The 19,435-nt window shown below is 40.9% G+C and overlaps 3 protein-coding genes across 6 annotated transcripts; 1 reads left to right on the top strand and 2 right to left on the bottom strand.

The window, feature by feature from the left end:
* Positions 1-67: 67 nt before the first annotated feature.
* LOC115129437 (protein YIF1A-like) lies at positions 68-7,539 on the bottom strand. 3 transcript variants are annotated; one of them, XM_029659774.2, is made up of 9 exons: positions 7,481-7,539; positions 7,053-7,095; positions 4,320-4,564; positions 3,134-3,238; positions 2,562-2,640; positions 2,407-2,464; positions 2,074-2,229; positions 1,033-1,126; positions 68-872 (listed from the first exon to the last, which is right to left on the bottom strand). In XM_029659774.2, exons 2-9 carry the CDS (start codon positions 7,084-7,086, stop codon positions 714-716), a joined length of 930 nt encoding a protein of 309 aa, XP_029515634.1. In that variant the 5' UTR covers positions 7,087-7,095; positions 7,481-7,539; the 3' UTR covers positions 68-713. The 3 variants fall into 3 exon arrangements, with proteins under 3 accessions (XP_029515634.1, XP_029515633.1, XP_029515636.1); XM_029659773.2 differs by having other exon boundaries at positions 7,477-7,526; XM_029659776.2 differs by lacking the exon at positions 7,481-7,539 and adding an exon at positions 7,429-7,452.
* Positions 7,540-11,145: 3,606 nt separating this feature from the next.
* LOC115129433 (fos-related antigen 1-like) lies at positions 11,146-15,396 on the top strand. 2 transcript variants are annotated; one of them, XM_029659766.2, is made up of 4 exons: positions 11,146-11,604; positions 12,111-12,365; positions 13,604-13,711; positions 13,821-15,396. In XM_029659766.2, the coding sequence occupies exons 1-4, from the start codon at positions 11,491-11,493 to the stop codon at positions 14,394-14,396; spliced, it is 1,053 nt and encodes a 350-aa protein (XP_029515626.1). In that variant the 5' UTR covers positions 11,146-11,490; the 3' UTR covers positions 14,397-15,396. The 2 variants fall into 2 exon arrangements, with proteins under 2 accessions (XP_029515626.1, XP_029515625.1); XM_029659765.2 differs by having other exon boundaries at positions 12,108-12,365.
* Positions 15,397-16,274: 878 nt separating this feature from the next.
* LOC115129435 (coiled-coil domain-containing protein 85B-like) lies at positions 16,275-19,404 on the bottom strand. Its single transcript, XM_029659767.2, has one exon. The coding sequence runs from the start codon at positions 18,173-18,175 to the stop codon at positions 17,573-17,575; it is 603 nt and encodes a 200-aa protein (XP_029515627.1). The 5' UTR covers positions 18,176-19,404; the 3' UTR covers positions 16,275-17,572.
* Positions 19,405-19,435: the final 31 nt, after the last annotated feature.

The following is a 19,435-nucleotide window of genomic DNA, read 5'->3' as shown; positions in this document are numbered from 1 at the left end:
GATCTAACTGAGCAACAGACATTTTTCAATTGAAACCTTACATTCAGTTAAAAAGACAGAGGCATGGTTAAAATTCAAAGCTAAATATGTTTATTTTTCTACAAAAAACATAACACTGATTGTTGTTCATGCCCTATAAAAGTTTAGATACATAATAAAGGAGGGTTTAACAGGGAAGGATAAATGGGGAAGATAAGAGTGCACTGGTAGCACATCCTCAGAGTAGCTCCATCATTTTACATTTAACCATACTGCAACATTTCTGGTAAGCCCAAATGGACAATATACACAGGAAACTTTAGGGGAAAACTGGAGTGTGGTGTGAAATGTTTCTCATAATTATATTCCAATTTCATGAATACAAAACCCTTCTTTCTCTATAAATAAGAGGGCCAAAAAGGACTCAGTAAAACACTCATGGTGAGAAAACATACAAGCCTTCCATTTTGACAAGCGATGCATCTTGCATACAAAAGTCTCACACTGTAGAGGAGTCAAAAATAAATGTTTGTTTAAAACGAACCCACAAGCTGAACACAAGATACAGCTCGATATCTATTATCCCCTTTTCTCTGGCAGATGAGCTGAAAGGCAGGTAACAGTGACACTCAGAAGAACCAAATTTGTAGAAAGCATCAGTGTTTTTAAAGTTTTTTAGTTTTAGTTTTTTAAGTTCGATACCAAAGGACCTCCGCATCAGACCCCATATCAGGTCACCTGACCAGATGTGAGGTGAGCCAGTAGATAATGATTGGCTGAAAGGCGGCGGTGGCCACGGTGATGTACAGGCGGAGTCTTGGTTTGGCACTCGCCCCAGCCCCCATGGAGTCATGGGAGAGAGATGACAGAATCTTCATTTTGAGAGAACGGACCTGGTGATATGATCAAAATGCTGTTAACTCTTGGACATGAAGTTCAAAGACACAAAAACGTATTAAACTATGTCAACTTGGCTACTATAATGCATAACTAGGTATGACAAATTCAGAATAACTCTTAACACACATTTCCACAGAGTTCTAAAGTACTTACAATGAAAAACATAAGAGCACACGATGACCAGGCGAGAGCCACGAAGTAACCATCACTGCCAAACAGCAGACCACCCAGCACTGTGAAAATCATCCTAAAACAAAGAAGCATCCTTAAACTCAGGGGTATCACAGTAAAGTCTGCAAAATGTAACAACTTGAGGTAAAAAAAGAAAGAGAAAAGTATCTCTTATAGAGTGTAGATAACATAAACCACGTTTAAATCCGAGTGAAGTTATACCGTATATATAAAAAATTAAAATCACGACAGCTGTGATAGAAACAGGAAGTTTTGGTAGAATTTTATAAATGCAGAAAGAATGTTCATTCGACATGGTGGGATCTTTTTGCGTCTGTAAAATTAATTATGTGAGAAATGGCGGTGGAAACACCTTTATATGCAAATATTGATATAACCGTCACATAAACTTGGATTCATACGATGATATGGTGGTTGGTCCTCCCACTATTGACTCGGGAAACCATGCAGTTTTAGGCAACAGATGAAACCACTTATGATGAACTTCACAGGGTGGTGAAAGTGTACAGTGATCTTGATGCTCATTTCCAATAAAATATTGAGGGTCTTATTCTGTTGACATGATGATCAATGCTTGACTGCTGTTTGACCCCCCCATAACAAATATCTTGCTCTTATCCATAATAATCTCATAATATAGACTAACCTACCTGCTATGTATCTGCCAGCTGTTGGCTAGAGAGCACGTAAGACCAGAGTAGACAACGTTTTCTATTTAACGGAACCATGTGAGACAAAACCATCAGTAGAGTTGAAAAATGTGATGGAAACACATTGAACTTTACATTTTTATTCGGTACATGAACGCTTGAGCGAAAAATTACATTTTGTGTGCACTATGTCATCGCGCACTGATTTTAATTCGCAACAAGTTTGTTTGGTGTAAACACACCACTGGTGGGAAAATTCACATATTTTCTTCATGCAGATTTTGGAATATTCACATGAAAATCAATCACCAATTGGATGGAAATCTAGCTATAAATCTAATGGATCCCTTACCCCACATATTTGTATCCACTGTAGGCAATGAGGTCAAACGTGGATAGGTCAGAGTGAACCGTGAGAAGGTAGAGACTCAACAACATGACCAAGACCTCTATAACGACCCACACCAAAGCAGTGCTGGCACACAGACCAAGGACCTCTGGACTGAACCTGCCATTGAAGAAGAGAAAATAATGATGAGGGGGGGAGAACATTATTTGGTTGATTCATAAACAAAATGAGACAAATAGTGTCACTTAAATTAATACATTGTATCTAACACTCCAGAAATCATACATTTGCTTGGCTATGTTTGAACAGTTGTAAAGAAATAGTAGCTGATGAAACCTGTTCTGAATGCCAAGGGCCATCCCAGCAAGCAAAATGTAGGTGATGAAAGCCATTGCTGAAAAATAATACAGTAATAAATCAAATCAATTCATAGTCCGTCACTTCAATATTAAACATCTTACTGATATACCCTATCAATAAAACATACTTACAAGGTATGTAAAGGTCGGGTGCATTCACGTCATGCCTGGGTGTGAGAGGAGTGTCTCTGTGGTAACGAACTTCCCAGTCCTATTGACGTTACGACAAAATGTGAAATGTATTTACACAACATCACAGAGAAGCACAGACATATAGTTCTTACTGGATCTAACATTTAGCAGGGCACAGAATGTCTAACAATGTCTCCTAATCTGAGAAGGGTAATTTGTGCAAACACATCATGCTTGTTAATATAAAGATTGATGAAGCACAATTGCATCGGTCCTTTTTACACCTGCAACATTAGAGAAAATGCTCATCTTCTGTGACCACAACACACACACACACACACACACACATCAACACACACTGCTAGCAGGGTGATTAAAGAGTGATTATCTTGTTTGGAGGCCCAACTATCTGATATGTACAAGAACATGAGACGAAGGAGGAATGCCAAGACTGTCTCCATGACCTTGACACACCAGTGTGTGCTACAGTGCTGTTGAGGATCATACTCTGTAGAACATCATGTGCAAGAACGTGACATGGTGCGTTTGGTGTAATAAAATGACTTGATTACCTGGTGTGTGTATGGGAACATGAGGAGCAGAAGTTTCTTCATTACATATTTGCTGTCGACGGCAAAGAAATACTTCAGCTTGTTCACAGACACGTACCTGCTGATCTGATGAGAGATTGCACAGGTTAATTTCTCTAACTGTCATGATATGTGGAATCAAAGATGGTTGGCACAGTCTCATTATTTGCCGACCAGTGCCTATGCTTGTTTGAGGCTATACTTTTCTGGCATTAGAGCCTTAATCAGCAGACGGTTCTGATTGGGAAATAGTTGTTTGCGTAGAAAGATTTAAATCCAATTGGTAGACGCACCAGCCACTTCCAAATCAAAACATGGATGTCAATGTTTGCCCATACATGCGCCTTTCTAATTCGCCTGTGAGGCTGATTAGCTAGTGCAAACAGGTGTGAAACAGACAGTAGTCCGCGCAAAGCAATTTGGAGGGGGTGGTAGCATCCAACAATTAGATTTAATTATTTATTGGGCACTGCTCAGCGATGCAAACAACGATTTCCTAATCAGAATAGTCTACCAATTACGGATAAAGGATCAGATATTGGAAAAGCGTCACCAAATAAGCACGGGTCGGCAAATAACTTGTTAAGTGGATAAATGTTATACAGCTATTTATTTATTATTTAACTAGGCAATGACGGAACTACAATGACGGAACTACCCTGGCCAAACCCTAAACCGGATGACGTTGGGCCAATTGTGGGCCCTATGGGACTCCCAATCACAGCCGGTTGTGATACAGCCTGGAATCAAACCAGGGTCTGTAGTGATGCCTCTAGCACTGAGATGCAGTGCCTTAGACCGCTGCGCCACTCGGGAGCCAAGCTAGACAAGGGTTTGACTGTAGTCTAGGAAATGATCTAAGTCTCATCCAGGCTTCTAAGGAAGTAATTATGGAAGAGGTGAACAGTAGGCTCCCTCAGGCACAAACGGAGTCAAGTAATAGACGCAGACCAGCTCTATAGCTCATGTGGCTACCTCATGCACAGCTTTACCCTAACCATCCTATCTGGCTGAAGTCCATTAATAAAACCTCAGTTGTGGATCGGAAAGGACCCACAGGTGAATGCAACACACCAGCAGCAACTCTAGTCTATTTAACTGTTCATTTGCTGAAACGTGGCCATCACCCTAATGAGAATGAGACCAGTCTGTAGTGTGATTCTCTCACCTCCTTGTTGACAATATCCTTTCCCTGGTTGGCCAGGGAAGAGCCATATATCATGGCTGCACTGGCCATTGGGTCAGCAAACAGGTTGTTGACCCCAGCACCTCCTGGCCCTCCAGCTGGAGCCCCTCCCATGTTGTACCCAGGGGTGTAGAAACCCTGACTGTTCATTGGTGGTGCTGCCGAACTGGTATCGTCAAAGAGGAGAGGGTCCCCAGCAGGGGGAGCTGCACGGGCTCTTGGCTTTGCTACAGAGGGACAAATGGGGATGAGGATAGGGTAGTGTGTAAGATACAGAAGTGGGGGAGAGTAGGGTAGTGTGTAAGATTTGGCCAAAACAGCCAAATACTCCATCTAAACATGAATCGATTCTTAATTGAGGTACGGTTCTAGAAACATAAAGCATCAAAATAATTTCACAAATTATACACGCTGTACTGCAGTGCTAGCTGTGCCATCAGAGACTCTGGGTTCGCGCCCAGGCTCTGTCGTAACCGGCCGCGACCGGGAGGTCCGTGGGGCGACGCACAATTGGCCTAGCGTCGTCTGGGTTAGCGAGGGCTTGGCCGGTAGGGATGTTCTTGTCTCATCGTGACTCCTGTGGCGGGCCGGGCGCAGTGCGCGCTAACCAAGGTTGCCAGGTGCATGGTGTTTCCTCCGACACATTGGTGCGGCTGGCTTCCGGGTTGGATGCGCGCTGTGTTAAGAAGCAGCGGCTTGGTTGGGTTGTGTATCGGAGGACGCATGACTTTCAACCTTCGTCTCTCCCGAGCCGGTACCGGAGTTGTAGCGATGAGACAAGATAGTAGCTACTAAAACAATTGGATAGCACGAAATTGGGGAGAAAAAAAAGGGGTAAAAAATAATAATGTAGTAATTTAACCTTTTTTATTTTGCGCTGACATGAAAGATATGTTTCCAAAAACATAACGCAAGCAATGTGCTTTAGTGTTTGGAGCAAGCATCGGGGCTCTTAACAGAAAACAGTATTTGTGCATTAAAGACCTCTCGAACAATGAGAAAGTTCAGATTCAAACTCCCATTCACCAGCTCTGCAAACGTTATAATGTACATTATAATTTATAACTTTTTTGGAAATACATACCAACCGTAGCAGAAGTAAATGAAGATAGTTACTTAGCAAAACTCCACATTTGGTTATCAAGTATTTTGACATTTTGTATTTTGACATTACAATGCTTGCAGAATTGGGAGTTTGAGTCTGAGCTTTCTGTGCGTTAGAGGTCTAACATGCTGACCACACCGCTTGCATTACGTGCACGAGCATTGCAAAATAAATGTACACATACATGTTATTCAATCATTTCATCCAAACTGTTCGTGAGTGTTTGCGTAACCAGGCGCTGCAAGTCCCACCTCCCCAGTTATTTTTAGGATCATATACCAACGTGGGTGGTTGAAAGATAAACTGAGGTCCACACTCCAGTCGGTGGCGGTAATGCATCTTAAAGTTGTTTGTCAACCACTATATAAAGTCCAAAGAAGAAGACTGAAGGAGGAGAGATTACTAGAAACCATCTAGGTTTACCTTTTTATCTGTGGACTAATTGTCAGAGTAGAGGACCTTGTGCATTTCAGGTAAAATAACAACCCAATGTTTATATCCAAAAACAAATTAGCTAGCAACGACAAGTAAGCTAGCTAAATTGCCACGAATGTTTCATGCATTTCAACCTGTCCCCAAATTAATATAGTTGGTTCAGAGATCTTTTTGATATTTCAACCTGTGTGTCCTGGTCACATCTGTTGTGGATGGACAAAATCAACATGCGCGTGCCCAGTCTAGTCAGCATGTAAAGCACAGATTCTGGTTCAGTTAGTCTATGAATGGGCTAGGGTGAAGTATGACAATTACATAACAGTTAAGGCAATTATGAGTGACAAAATGAGTATCAAACCTGTAACTACAAACAATAGTCATGCCATGCGGGATGCAATGATAGCCTCAGGCTTTGATCACATCGATAGCTTCATTGCGCAAAATAGTATGCAGCATTATATTTATTTAACCTTAATTTAGTCAGTTAAGAACAAATTCTTATTTTACAATGATGGCCTACACCGGCCAAACCCTCCCCTCACCCAGACGACTCTGGGTCAATTGCACGCTGCCCTATGGGACTCCAGATTATGGCTGGTTGTGATACAGCCCCAGATCAAACCTGGGTCTGTGGTGACGCCTCTAGCAATGAGATGCAGTGTCTTAGACAACTGTGCCACTCGGGAGTCCTAATCTGGATGTGTCCAACAAAAGCTCAATGCCTTGATCACACCGACAGTGTTGATGTACAAAATACTAAACAACATCATCTGGTTATGTGCGCAACAAAAGTTCAACATTTCCTTTCTGCTACAATTTATGTCAACCCGTCAAAGTTTAAAGCCTGACTCATACTTTCGATTACTATTTTGGTGTATTCTAAGAGTTATTGCGCAAAATAGTATACAGCATCATCTGGATATGTATGCAACAAAGTTCAACATTCACCTTCTACTACCATTTCTGTCAAGCAGTCTAAGCATATAGTTTGACGCATACGTTCGAAAAATGTAACGTATGCAACGCACTGCAAAGCAATCCCAGCGTTCCATTGGAAATTAATGTACATCCGGTGTACCAAAACCAGGTCGGTGTGTTCGAAGCGTTACCTAACTCTAGCAAGCTACATTATTAGTTAGCTGTATCACATAGATAACATGTAGCTAGCTACTTACCACTTGCTCGGTAGCCATGATGTGGAAGGTCCATTGTAAACACCTGTTTAAAAATAGAAACACAATGTTTGGGTTTGATAACGTGTTGCAACGCAATTTTATACGTCGCAGGATCTTCGCATCCATAAGTTAGTTAGCCAGTTATGTTTCAATGTTGGCTAGTAGTACGTAGCCAGCTAATGTTAATTAGCAGTTTTTTCGTCGTTAACGTTACTCTTGGCTGCTCGTCTGGGGCTAGCTACCGAATGCTAACTGAAAAGCTGGTTAGGGTTTGCCACCATTTGTGTGAACACAATTGACAGTTAATTAAAGCAGAATAACATATTTCAATGTACAAAAGTGTTTATAAAAAAACATATCAATAACTATGACATACTCATGGAATACAATATTCACTATTTAAAAAGCAAAACGTTACATCTACCTACGTGTCCTATGGTGCTTCCTTAGAACCCGCCTCTTTTACTTTACCTTAGCTATTAATGGTCGTCTTCTGTGCCTGCGTGGCAGCGTGGATAAGCAAAATACTTCTATTGGTCCAAAATAAAGATTCAGCCTGTGCACGGATTGGTTTTCCGGGATATCAGTCTTCGCTATTCATTAAACCAAAGAGAGCACAGTAGGAAACTCAATTACATATTCATCAGCTCTTTCAACCTAGGCATGGGGTGTATTCATTACGCCGATTCTGTTGCAAAACGTTCTGTCTGTTGAAAAACGTTTTGCAACAGAAACCGTTTACTTCAAACGGAAATCCTTGCTGTTCTTTGGATAAAGAGATGGATTGGCATCGAGTTATGGCTAGCTATAGTTTTATAGAAGGTAGGCCATGATGTCTTCTGAAACAGTGACTCATGGTGACTAATTGTAAACTTGTAAATGTAAAAAGTGACAAAAGAGAAAGTTATAACTTGTTTAAAAACAGCAAAGAAAACGGTTTCTGTTGCAAAACGTTTTAGCAGCAGATTTTATAACAGACAAAACATTTATCAACAGATTCAGTGTAATGAATACACTTTCAGCCTAGGTTGAAGGAACTGATGAATATGTAATGAACATTTCATGATTCACGATGACTGACATCACTGAGGACCTGAAATAGTCTCACCATACCAACACTGTGGTGAAGAAGGCGCAACAGTCTTCTTCAACCTCAGAGGCCAAGACAAAATTCTTAAGCCTCCATCGGAGCCATGGCCTGTTCACACTGCTACCAGAAGGCAGAGACAGTATCAAAGCTGGGACATAGAGACTGAAAAACAACTTATATCTCCAGGCCATCAAACTGTTAAATTGTCACCACCACTAGCCAGCCTCCACCCTGCCTTGAACTTTGTCACTGTTACTAGCCTGCAGCTTAGAGACTGCTGCCCTATGTACATGGTCATTGAACACGGGTCATTTTAATAAAGTTTAAATACGGTTTTACCCGCTTCATGTTCTAGTCAAGGCTCATCCTATATAGCTATTGCTGTACACAACTTTTCTATTCATATACTGTCCATACACACCACCATATACATATATTTATATATGTCAAAGGAGGTTGGTGACACCTTAATTGGGGAGGACATGCTTGTGGTAATTGCAGGATCATAATTAGAGGAATGGTACCAAATATATCAAACACGTGGTTTCCATGTGTTTAATGCCATTCCATTCTCTCAGTTCCAGACAATACTATGAGCCGTCCTCCTCTCAGCTGCCTCCTGTTATATATTTATATTCCAAACTCTGACTTTGCTCTTTCTGATATTTCTTAATTCCTTTATTTGTATTTTTTTAATTTGTGTGTATGGTTTTATATTGTTAGGTATTACTTCACTGCTGGAGCTACAAACATAATAATTTCGCTGCACCTGCAATAACATCTTCAAAATATGTGTACCCCCGAAGCTGGCCCATGTTGACTGTAAATGCTTCCCACAGTTGTGTCAAGTTGGTTGGATGTCCTTTGGGTGGTGGGCCATTCTTGATACACACTGTTGAGCTGTTGAGCATGAAAAACTCAGCAACATTGCAGTTCCTGAAACAAATCACTGTCCCTGACACCGACTATCATACCCCATTCAAAGGCACTTAAATATTTTGTCTTGCCTGTTCACCCTTTGAATGGCGCACATACACAATCCATGTGCCAGCAGGATACCACCCTGCATACCACTGCTGGCTTGCTTCTGAAGCTAAGCAGGGTTGGTCCTGGGCAGTTCCTGGATGGGAGACCAGATGCTGCTGGAAGTGGTGTTGGAGGGCCAGTAGGAGGCACCTTTTCCTCTGGTCTAAAACAATATCCCAATACCCCAGGGCAGTGATTGGGGACACTGCCCTGTGTAGGGTGCTGTCTTTCGGATGGGACGTTAAACGGGTGTCCTGACTCTCTGAGGTCATTAAAGATCCCATGGCACTTATCGTAAGAGTAGGGGTGTTAACCCCGGTGTCCTGGCTAAATTCCCAATCTGGCCCTCAAAAACCATCATGGTCACCTAATAATCCCTAATTTACAATTGGCTCATTCATCCCCCTCCTCTCCCTTGTAACTATTCCCCAGGTCGTTGCTGCAAATGAGAACGTGTTCTCAGTCAACTTACCTGGTAAAATAACGGATAAATTTAAAAAATTGTCTTAAGGCTTAAAAAGCCTTCTTTAACCAGATTTAACAGGTGACATTAATAAGGGAGCATAGATTTAACCTAGATAATACGTCATATAATAAATATAAAGAGTATGAGAATGGGTGTGTAAGTGGTGGGTGTGCATGGTTGTACTATGCGTACTGTACCTGCATGTACATGTAGTCTACGCCTGTGATGCATTAATGATGCCTCTCTGAGCCAATTGTTGTGAAAAAAAATAGATACAGCCTGGCCTGCCAGCATGTTGCGGCATGTCATAGAGAGACAGAAAGGGTGTGTCATCAACGGCATTCCAGAGGCATGAAGTCATCTTCACCTCCCCCTATACTCTCCTTCAACACTCAACCACGTGATAAGGTGTCACATCCTTATGGTTACACCACAGAGAGAGAGGAGCACATGTCTCCCCATTGAAATAGAGAAATAATACAGGCAAAGTACACTTTTAAAGAAGCAGGTGGCAGTAGTAATTCGGTCACTGTGACGCATAAATCACAAATGCCTTGCTGAAGGGAACATCTTTCAACTTCACTCATGTCTATAATCTCATGATGGTGGAGTGATAAAACAACACTACGAGCAAAATGCTTCAAATGATACGTATCTTCAATACGTATCAATTTATCATAATTAATGTTACTAATATTTTTAGCCTTATTTTGAAAACAATGAAATCAAATTTGACTCTATATCCCAAGAGACAACCTGGTATAAGGTGCCTATTCGTTTATTCACAACAGATGAGTCAACCATGTCGGGAACTCAAGCCCAATAGATCCATAAGGGAGAGCAGGGACTGCAGCTGTTTAGCGGCATCTCAGCCACTACTGTAGGAACCGGGGTACATTTAGGATATTTGCATTTTTATTGAAGCTTTTGATGGTAGACTACATAAAACCCGCCGGCTACTGGCAAAGTTGAAATGGTGAAATAATTCAGCAACACAGTGTCATTCGGCTGACTCACGTCCTACAGTCAGAGTTCCCTTGATTGATGTGGCCTAGAGAAGAAACTGTACCCAAACTAAGCGCCAAACCTCAATACGTTCTGTTATGTCACTAATTGTTAACACACAGTCTAATTATTTAAATAGCGTACTTAGCTTATCAAATAGCCACATTTCTTACAATTATTATATTATTAAATAAATAATAGGATACAACGAACACCATAATGAATGACAATACTGCATTTTTATAGACAGAAGGCTATGTTTCTGTGACATGATTAATTTCCATAAAACACGATTGGATAGATTCTATAAAAAGTTGTATGGTAAAAATGAATGTGAATGCGAGCATGGGGCATAAACTTGTAGAATTCAAAGAGAGCGTGCTTTCCGCTCCTGTCAATGGAGGAATCCCGGGAACACTCTCTGGAGGAAACTCACCATATATGGTTATTTACGTCATCCGCACGTGGTCAGTTACAAGTCAAAAACCAAGACACCACCACTTCCAGTAAATTGGGAGGGGCGTTAAATAACTATAGAATCGGTTTGGGCGTTTATAATTTCACGAACACTCTATACTGTTCAGTCCAACTGGAATGATCAATACGTAAGAAGTAATTCAAATGAATTTGGGAGAATTTAGTCATACACAAGAACAATATTTTAATTCGCAGTTTTCTTATTTCCCTTTCTTTTTGGATCCTACCAACATCCCGCAATAAGGAGGGTTTGCCCCACGTTTGAATTGGTGAACCTGACACTTTCCCTGAACATTTAATCGCTTGTTCTTCCTAAAACTCATCAGGATTACTTTGCACTCATCGTGATCGGGATAGCAGTTTTACAATCAAAGATGTACCGAAACTTTGGGAACTTGGGCCGAGGAGGCAGCGACTCTGCGTCCACCAATACCGGATCGAGTGCTGTATCCCAGGGCACCAGCACCTCAACTACTCAACAAGATCAGGTAGGCACACATATTGGTCTATGTTGATAAACATTAGTAAAAGTAATAAATCATCATTTGTGTAAAGTTTCTCCCCTCAATAATTATGATATTGCTTAATCATATTAAATTGCAGAATGTAGTAATAATAATAGGTTATTTATGGCATAATATTTACAGAAAAATGTAGTAGGCTCATAATTGTATTATAGCCATGGTGCAGTTTGATTACCCTTGTCTGATGAATTGATACACATTATGGATTTTAAATTATATTTTCAATGCTCACCGTCTTTGTCAAGATTGTTGCCTTTACATCCGGATGCACACCTATGTCAATGTCAAAAGCATGGATAGCATGTTTTATTTATTTTATTTAACTGGGCATGTCCATTGCCCATGACACATCTGGTTCAAAATAATTACATTGCTGTAAATCACTTTCTGTTTGTTAGTTTACCCATCATGTCCTTACTCTAACCTCCTCTCTTTCTCGCTCTGTCTCTCTCTCGCTTTCCCTTAAGAAGTTCACTGTGGCAGGTGGCAGCCAGTTTGTCCCCAGTCTCAATGCCATCACTTCCAACCAAGACCTCCAGTGGTTGGTCCAGCCCTCCTTCATTGGTCCAGCTGGCCCCTCGCGGCCTCCACGTCCTCTTTACTCACCTGCAGCAGGAATGAGGCCCTTCAACCCTTCACCTTCCCAACCACACCTCTACAGACCAGGGGTCATAAGGGCAGTGGCAAGATCCGGGAGCACAACCAGACGCAGGAACGATGAACATGTAAGAATACGTGTGGTCTTTAGCCAGCAGGGTGTAATACTATATAATTGACTTTCAGCATCAATCAAAATGTAGATAGGCATTGTGCCAGAATGTGGGTGGATATCTGACCAAAATGCACATGAAACGTAAGGTCACTTAACACTACATAGACCTACATTTAGATTTTGAAGAAGTGGTTGTCTTTGAAGAGGAACCGTCTTTAGTAGTCCCCTTTCCATGTAGTTGTTGTCTTATTAATAGGGCTACACTGTATAAAGATACTACTGCAAGGCTTAGAATTAGAGTGCTCCGGTGGGACTGAGAGGGCCAGGGAATAGGGCAACTAGAGACTTCACAGAGGTGTGGAGACAGACGGTTGAGTCAGTGCGTCGGTCATGTGTAATATCCTGTAGTGTGTGTGACTGTTTTATACGTCTGACATGGCAGTGAGACTTCACCACACACTCGTCTTGTCTGATAGGTTGAAAACAAAATTACAGAAACAAATATTCCTGAGAGCTATCTTTTGAACGGGATAGATTTCTGCGACGATGTGGAAATTTCAGATGATGCAGAGGTTGACCAAGCAGTTGTTTTGGTTGACAACTATGTACTTTGGAACAGCTATGTACAATGACCTGTTTCATCATTGTTTAAGATACGCCACTCGTTTGATGTTAGTGTGGCGTTGGCTAAGTGCCAGAAAGGATGAGAGCTTTTATCAACCTGTTTGAACCAAAATATATCTGACACGAGCAGGTTCACAAAATGTAAGATGGCAAGACATCAAGTAGTTAAACTACTAGTAGGTTTTGTTTTCCTTGAGAGTCATTATTTTCATACCTGTTGGCTTTGTTACACTTTCAGAATGTGTGGTTGAGTGAGCTGAAATTTGATGAGACAGGAAATGGGCTATCGTGATTCACTGGGGCAAGTCATATGACTCATACCTGAGTCACAATTGGGGTCTGAATGACTCATCACAATACAAGGCGGGATAAATTGGATGAATAATGTTAAGTGAAATTGGAGAAAGGGTGTAACAAAATGACAAAAGCCTCTGATGTTACGAAATTAAGGGCCATCTTGAAAGTTTGAATATAGTGACTCAGTTCATACACAAGGTGGTAGTATTTCACCACAACACATTTTACAGCTATTCAGTCCAGTCCCCTTTATACAATTGAGTTGTAAAACGTATTATAACTTTTTTCAGTCATAACTCTGCCTCGTCAAATGTCTTTCTCTCGCTTTAGTTGTCCCCAGAGGAGTTGGAGAGACGCAGAATAAGGAGGGAGCGAAACAAACAGGCAGCTGCCAAGTGTCGTAACCGTCGACGGGAGCTGACAGACACGCTGCAAATCGTAAGTTTAAAGTTTGTAAATCATCAACTACTGGATTTCTCGACCAATTGAAAAATAATAGATTGACAATACAACCCTAACCGTTTATCTTTAATTTCCCCTCTCTTAGGAGACAGATGAGTTGGAAGATAAAAAGTCCTGTCTGCAGAAAGAAATTGCTGAACTAGAGAAGGAGAAAGAAAAGCTAGAGTTGGTTCTGGAGGCCCACCGCCCCATTTGCAAAATCCAAGACTCTGACTCAGATTCTGACCAGAGCTCAGAGCTTCCCTCATTAGGAGGTATCAAAATTGAGCCTGAGCTTCCTGACCTACCAGGGAGCTCAGCAAAGAGCCAATCAAGGATCGAGAAGCCCAAACCAAAAATTACTATCCCTGTCCGTCCTGTGACCTCCTATGCCTCTGCTGTCCCCATGGAATCTGAGTCTCTTCACACCCCAATTCTTATTTCTACTCCATCTCTTACTCCTTTCACGGCTAGTCTGGTCTTCAGTTATCCCTCTGGCTCTCTAGACTCCAGTTCCACTATTTCATCCCAGGCTCTACCGACTCTGTTATCTTCCTCTCAACATGGTGTGGCCCAGCAGTCTCGAAACCCCCAGCCCTGTAGTATTGCCCATCGCCGTAGCAGCAGCAGTGGGGACCAATCAGATCACTCCCTAAACTCCCCTACCATCATCACACTGTGATTTAACTGTCTTCCTTGGTGGGAAAGACTGAGTGACAACACTGACGGTTATGAAGATGAAGAAAATGATGACATAGGTGACTTTAATAACGACAGTAATTATACGCTAAATGCAGCTGGTCTATTTCATTTCCTCTGTGCCTACACTTTCCAAATAGCCCCTACACACTAAATGCACACAAAAGCTAAAATACTGATTCTCACAAAAAGCATTATGGTGATGCCAATGACTCATATTTAAAGGGTTGTATTGTTACACTTTTTTTGTTTTCACCGATGCATATAACTTCTGACAACCTATATTTGTTATGCTCAAAACACAAGATGTAGAACTGTGCAAATGTGCAAACAAAAATGTATTAACTCGGTGTACTTTGGCAATAATGGTGATATATTTAAGAGGGTGAGGGGGTGTGGTATATGGCCAATATACCAAGGCTAAGGGCTGTGGCATATTGGTAATATACCACAAATACCTGAGGTGCCTTATTGCTATTATAAACTGGTTACCAATTTAATTAGAGCAGTAAAAATAAATGTTTGTCATACCTGTGGTATATGGTCTGATATACCATGGTTTTCAGCATACAGGGCTCGAACCACCCAGTTTGTAATGTAGGAACCACATCATGGTAGTGCATGGTAATAAACACTGTGGGTTTGTTTGAGAGTAAATATATGTGCATGCCAGGTAAACTTTCATGTGAGCTAGCTATCTTTTATATAAAAGATGCATACATCTACTTGTGATATTGTACGTTTAGTACAATATAATTTATTTAATTTATGAAAAACTGCATTATTTGGGGAAAATTTGAAACACAACTAAGGCAGGACCATGAGTAAATATAGAATATATAGACATGTATTTATTGAGAGTGTAGTATATTTTTTTATAATGTGTCTCTTTTGACTGATGTGTAGGTCAGTGCAGTGGGCAGTGCCTTCACTTAAATGTGTTCATAGACAACGGTACAATAAATATATTCTTTTAAAGACAACATTATGTGTATCTGGTGACGTTAAGTATGTTTGATTATGTTCATGCGATGATATTTGCATCAATATGTCAAAAAGTACAATCAAATTCTAAATTTTAAAATATCAGTATGAAAGGGGTAAAAAGAAGATTAAATGCATCCTTAGTGTTAAACCCATTAGTTAGTTAGTCCATTTTGAATACGTCCTGTTTCCTGCTTGATGTTGCTGCATAGCAACATTATGTAAGGAGGTAATGGATGCTGGGGAGGAAAGGGAGGGGAAAGCTGGCCATTACCTCTCTGCTTCCTCTCTGGAAATAATTGTATAACTGACTTCAATACAAACAGATACAAATAACACAATGTTTCAGATGGGCTGAATAAGAAAGATAAGCAAGAAGAAAAGGAGGTCACAGCGGGACATCTGGGTTTTTGATTGAATGGGAGGTCATGTTTAGAAGAGATCAACATAGATCAAAATGAGAGTCTGGTAAATGGAGATCTATTGTCCATGACCCTGATTCCTGAACACAGAGTTCTGATGTTACTGTACTTCTCGCAAATGAAGTGACTCACTCACTCACTCACTCACAGGAGGCCCAGAGTGCATATGATAGCAGTGATAATAAAAAGGAGATTTAGGAGAGAGAGCCTATGTGTGCTCCTCTCTGTAAAATGAGCTCTCTGTTAAAGCATTACCTTCCACTGCGCAAACAGAGGTCCAAAAATAAAACTGATACATTTCCACAATGACATGGACAGGAACATCAATCGCCTGCAGTCTGGGACAAACCGGTCATAACAAACAGGTAGAGAGATCAATCAATCACTCATGTTGCACCATGTAAAATGAATGTCTTTCTGCAAAGTCACAAACACAAAGAAAGGTCACAACATGATTGAGTGTCTCAGCCAGTGTATTTAAAGCTCTTCAATGCACTACAAGCAGCCCACCAATCACAGCCAACAACAAAGCAAATCTTATCCAATCCATGAGCATGGTCTATATGCTTAAAACAGAAATATGTATTTGTTAATGATGTAACACTGATATGTCAAGTTAATGACAATGAGAGAATATATCTACAGAATTACCACAAAACATTATATTAGGATCCTGACTATTGGCAATTTAGACAGAAAATGTGAAGCAGTAGTAATAATGATAATAATCATAACAATAATAATGTAGTAAAGAACAAAGTAAAAGTGTCTTGTCTAGTTCCCAGCATCATGTCAAATCCAGTCTCGAGCTTCCAGTTTGACACAAAAGTGGCTGGTTGAGAACAGCCTGGGCCGTTCAGTTCTGAAGAAGGTCTAAGTACACCATCATATAGGTGCAGGTGCAAGACACAAACCAGCGGTGCCATCACAAGTTTTAGTGCATTGTACAGCCTAAATTACTGTGGCACACTAGCTATGTCTTTCAGTGTAAAACCCATGGGCAGCCAAGACAGTGTTCATAATATACTATTTCATTGTTAGTTTGTGATTTCATACACACAGCACTCCAATCCTGACCTGAGGGACTGAATGCATAATCTACATGATTTAAATGTTATTTAAAGGTATTTCACAAAAATCATCACTCATCCTTCAAATATTTCAGTGCTTTTGGATGTCATGTACAGTAGACTAGTATGGCTCAAATCTGGATCGAGATATGTGTCTACAAGGACTCATATAATAGCTTTGTCCAGTGCAATGCAGTACGAAGTAGTCCACTATCAGTACAGTCCAGTGCATGAGATAACATCCTAACCTAACCTCCTAACACCTGCTACTGTTAACCACATATAGTCTCAATCACAGAACAGAGGAAAACCTCCCAAAAGATCATTTTAAAAAAGCATAAAATTGTGAAATTATCATTCGATAAAGCTTGACCTTTAGTCTCAAATGTTTATGTGTGCCTGTCATCCCTCTTTCCAGGAAAAAGCCTTTTTCTTTTCTCTTGAGGATCCTTTTTCAATTCTTCTTTAGGACAGCAGCATGTGCAGAAGGAACAGAATTGACTGCTATTCTGGAGATGATGCTGTGTTACTGTGTGTTATAGGCCATCTTCTAAAAAGTATCCCAATCAAGTTTGTGTTCTACCAATGAATGCTGTAAACAACTAAACATATTTCCTCAACCCATATTTATCTTTATCGCGCTCTTTCACTACTCAGTGAAAGTATCCGGCTCTGTCCCATCATCAGTCATCAGGTGAGCACACCAGGTGGAGCTGGTCCGGACTACCGACACTTCCAGTGCTTGAACTTCCATCTCCCAGGTCTCTGGACACCATACACGGCAGGTTGAGCTCAGTGGAACCACCGGGACTGGAGTCATTCCTGCTGACACATTCCTCCTCCAGGACCAGACAGAGTTCTTTGAGGTCCAGATTCTCCTTTACCAATCCATCCTGCATGCACTCTAGGTCGGCCAGTTTTTTTAAGTAGCCGCCCAGATCCTCACGCATCACTTTGGCTGCGTGGTGACCGAACAGCTGCCATTCCCGGGCCAGCTTCTTCACCTTTAGTCGGTCATCATCAAGGAAACAGCACAAGTCACGCAATTCTGTGTTTTCTTCCTGGAGACGCTGGTTGACGGTTTTCAGCTCCCTGATCTCAAGCAGGTGGCCCTGTAATTGTTTGTTAACTTCTTTTATCAGCCGTCCACGCTGGATAAGAGCAGAGATCTTCTCTGACTCCTCTTTACGCAGTCGACTCACCAGCTCTTCTTTAGAGCAGGAGAGTAAATCCTCGTCAGACATCTTTGACAAGTCTCTGTTGTAGAGCTCACTGTCACTCCCCATATTTTTTGGACTGATCTGTAATTCAATAACCTGAGAAATAGCCTTTCCCAATTACAGGCAGTAGAGGCAAATTAACTTTAGTCTACAATTCCTGGGATGCTCTGCAATGTGCATGGAGGCTACAGTAAGCTTTTTACAGGCAGCCCTGAATTGTATGACTATCAACTGACTCTATCCAACCATGGAAGCAAAATATAGGCCAACAGTAATGATTGGTTTTACCTATGGATAATGGGGAACAGTGCATGCTTCACATCAACGTTTTTTATGAGCTATAAAATTCCCTGAACAAATTCGCTCTTGATATAATAAAACAAAGCAAAGAATTTATATATTTTCAATATAAAATGTCAATCCATCACTCTCATATCTCAGATGATAATCTGCAATTATAGGCTTGGTAAAAAAGAGTTTGCATTAATGTCCAGTTTTCCCTTTGCTTTTCCTTGGTTACCTTCAGCAGGGTGAGGGATTTCCGTGATTTTGCAATCCGTTATTTCGTTTTTATTGTGCAGTTGACTCGTCATCCTATATCGGAAAACCTTGGTTAATATACGATAACGTTATTTTACTCAGACCTTCATATCAGAAGTGACGTGCTGAAGAGCATATGCTTTCGTTCTGTCCGAGTAAATGTTGTATTCCCTCTGTTTGGAGAATTTGTTCATGGCATAACATTCCTTTTGATTATAACCCCGAAAGAGGCAGTAATTTGAAATTCACCGATGAAAACAAACAAGGCTTTGAAGTTTCAAAAAAGAGAAATACATCCAGACTCCTGCTCATCTTATTGCATTGGTGTGTGGAGGATTACAATGTCGGCCTTCTTCCACTGTCATTATAAAGCGGATGTCTCCTCTCAGACTCGTTTTTTCTCTCCACTCTGTGAATTTCAGAAAATGACGCCCATTTAAAAAGAATGGGATTTTCTTCTATCCTCTCCCTTCACATAAAAAGCTATAGAAATGAGTAGTAATCATCCATGTAGTCTTTTAAAAACGAAATGAACAAACACAATACAAATGTAGGACGAAATCGATACAGACCACGTTTGTAGAAGAGATGCTCGGTTTAACAGTGAAGGTCAAAATATTCACTGATGTTTTAAAAACACAGTTTCTTGATATTATCCTACAAAATGATTAAAAAAGCGATTACATTCTTGAGCATTCAAGTATGGTTGTCGGATGGTGGTTGTGAAGGAGGCGGCCGTAGGAATGCCCCTCTTCTGAATCCCTCCCCTCTCTCTTTCCGTTTGGT

The sequence above is a fragment of the Oncorhynchus nerka genome, linkage group LG5 (assembly GCF_034236695.1).
Source record: "Oncorhynchus nerka isolate Pitt River linkage group LG5, Oner_Uvic_2.0, whole genome shotgun sequence".
Lineage (NCBI taxonomy): Eukaryota > Metazoa > Chordata > Actinopteri > Salmoniformes > Salmonidae > Oncorhynchus > Oncorhynchus nerka.
The sequence above is the reverse complement of the archived record's forward strand: the minus strand, read 5'-3'. Positions and strand labels throughout refer to the sequence as shown.

Excerpts from the sequence above, each read along its gene's own strand:
- LOC115129437 (XM_029659774.2), bottom strand. The coding sequence starts at position 7,086 with ATGGACCTTCCACATCATGGCTACCGAGCAAGTG. Across the intron at positions 3,239-4,319 it reads AGGATATTGTCAACAAGGAG|ATCAGCAGGTACGTGTCTGT; the intron begins GTGAGAGAATCA and ends ATCTCTCATCAG. Across the intron at positions 2,641-3,133 it reads TGTTCCCATACACACACCAG|GACTGGGAAGTTCGTTACCA; the intron begins GTAATCAAGTCA and ends TAACGTCAATAG.
- LOC115129433 (XM_029659765.2), top strand. The coding sequence starts at position 11,491 with ATGTACCGAAACTTTGGGAACTTGGGCCGAGGAGGCAGCGACTCTGCG. Across the intron at positions 11,605-12,107 it reads CAACTACTCAACAAGATCAG|AAGTTCACTGTGGCAGGTGG; the intron begins GTAGGCACACAT and ends CTTTCCCTTAAG. Across the intron at positions 12,366-13,603 it reads GACGCAGGAACGATGAACAT|TTGTCCCCAGAGGAGTTGGA; the intron begins GTAAGAATACGT and ends CTCTCGCTTTAG.
- LOC115129435 (XM_029659767.2), bottom strand. The coding sequence starts at position 18,175 with ATGGGGAGTGACAGTGAGCTCTACAACAGAGACTTGTCAAAGATGTCT.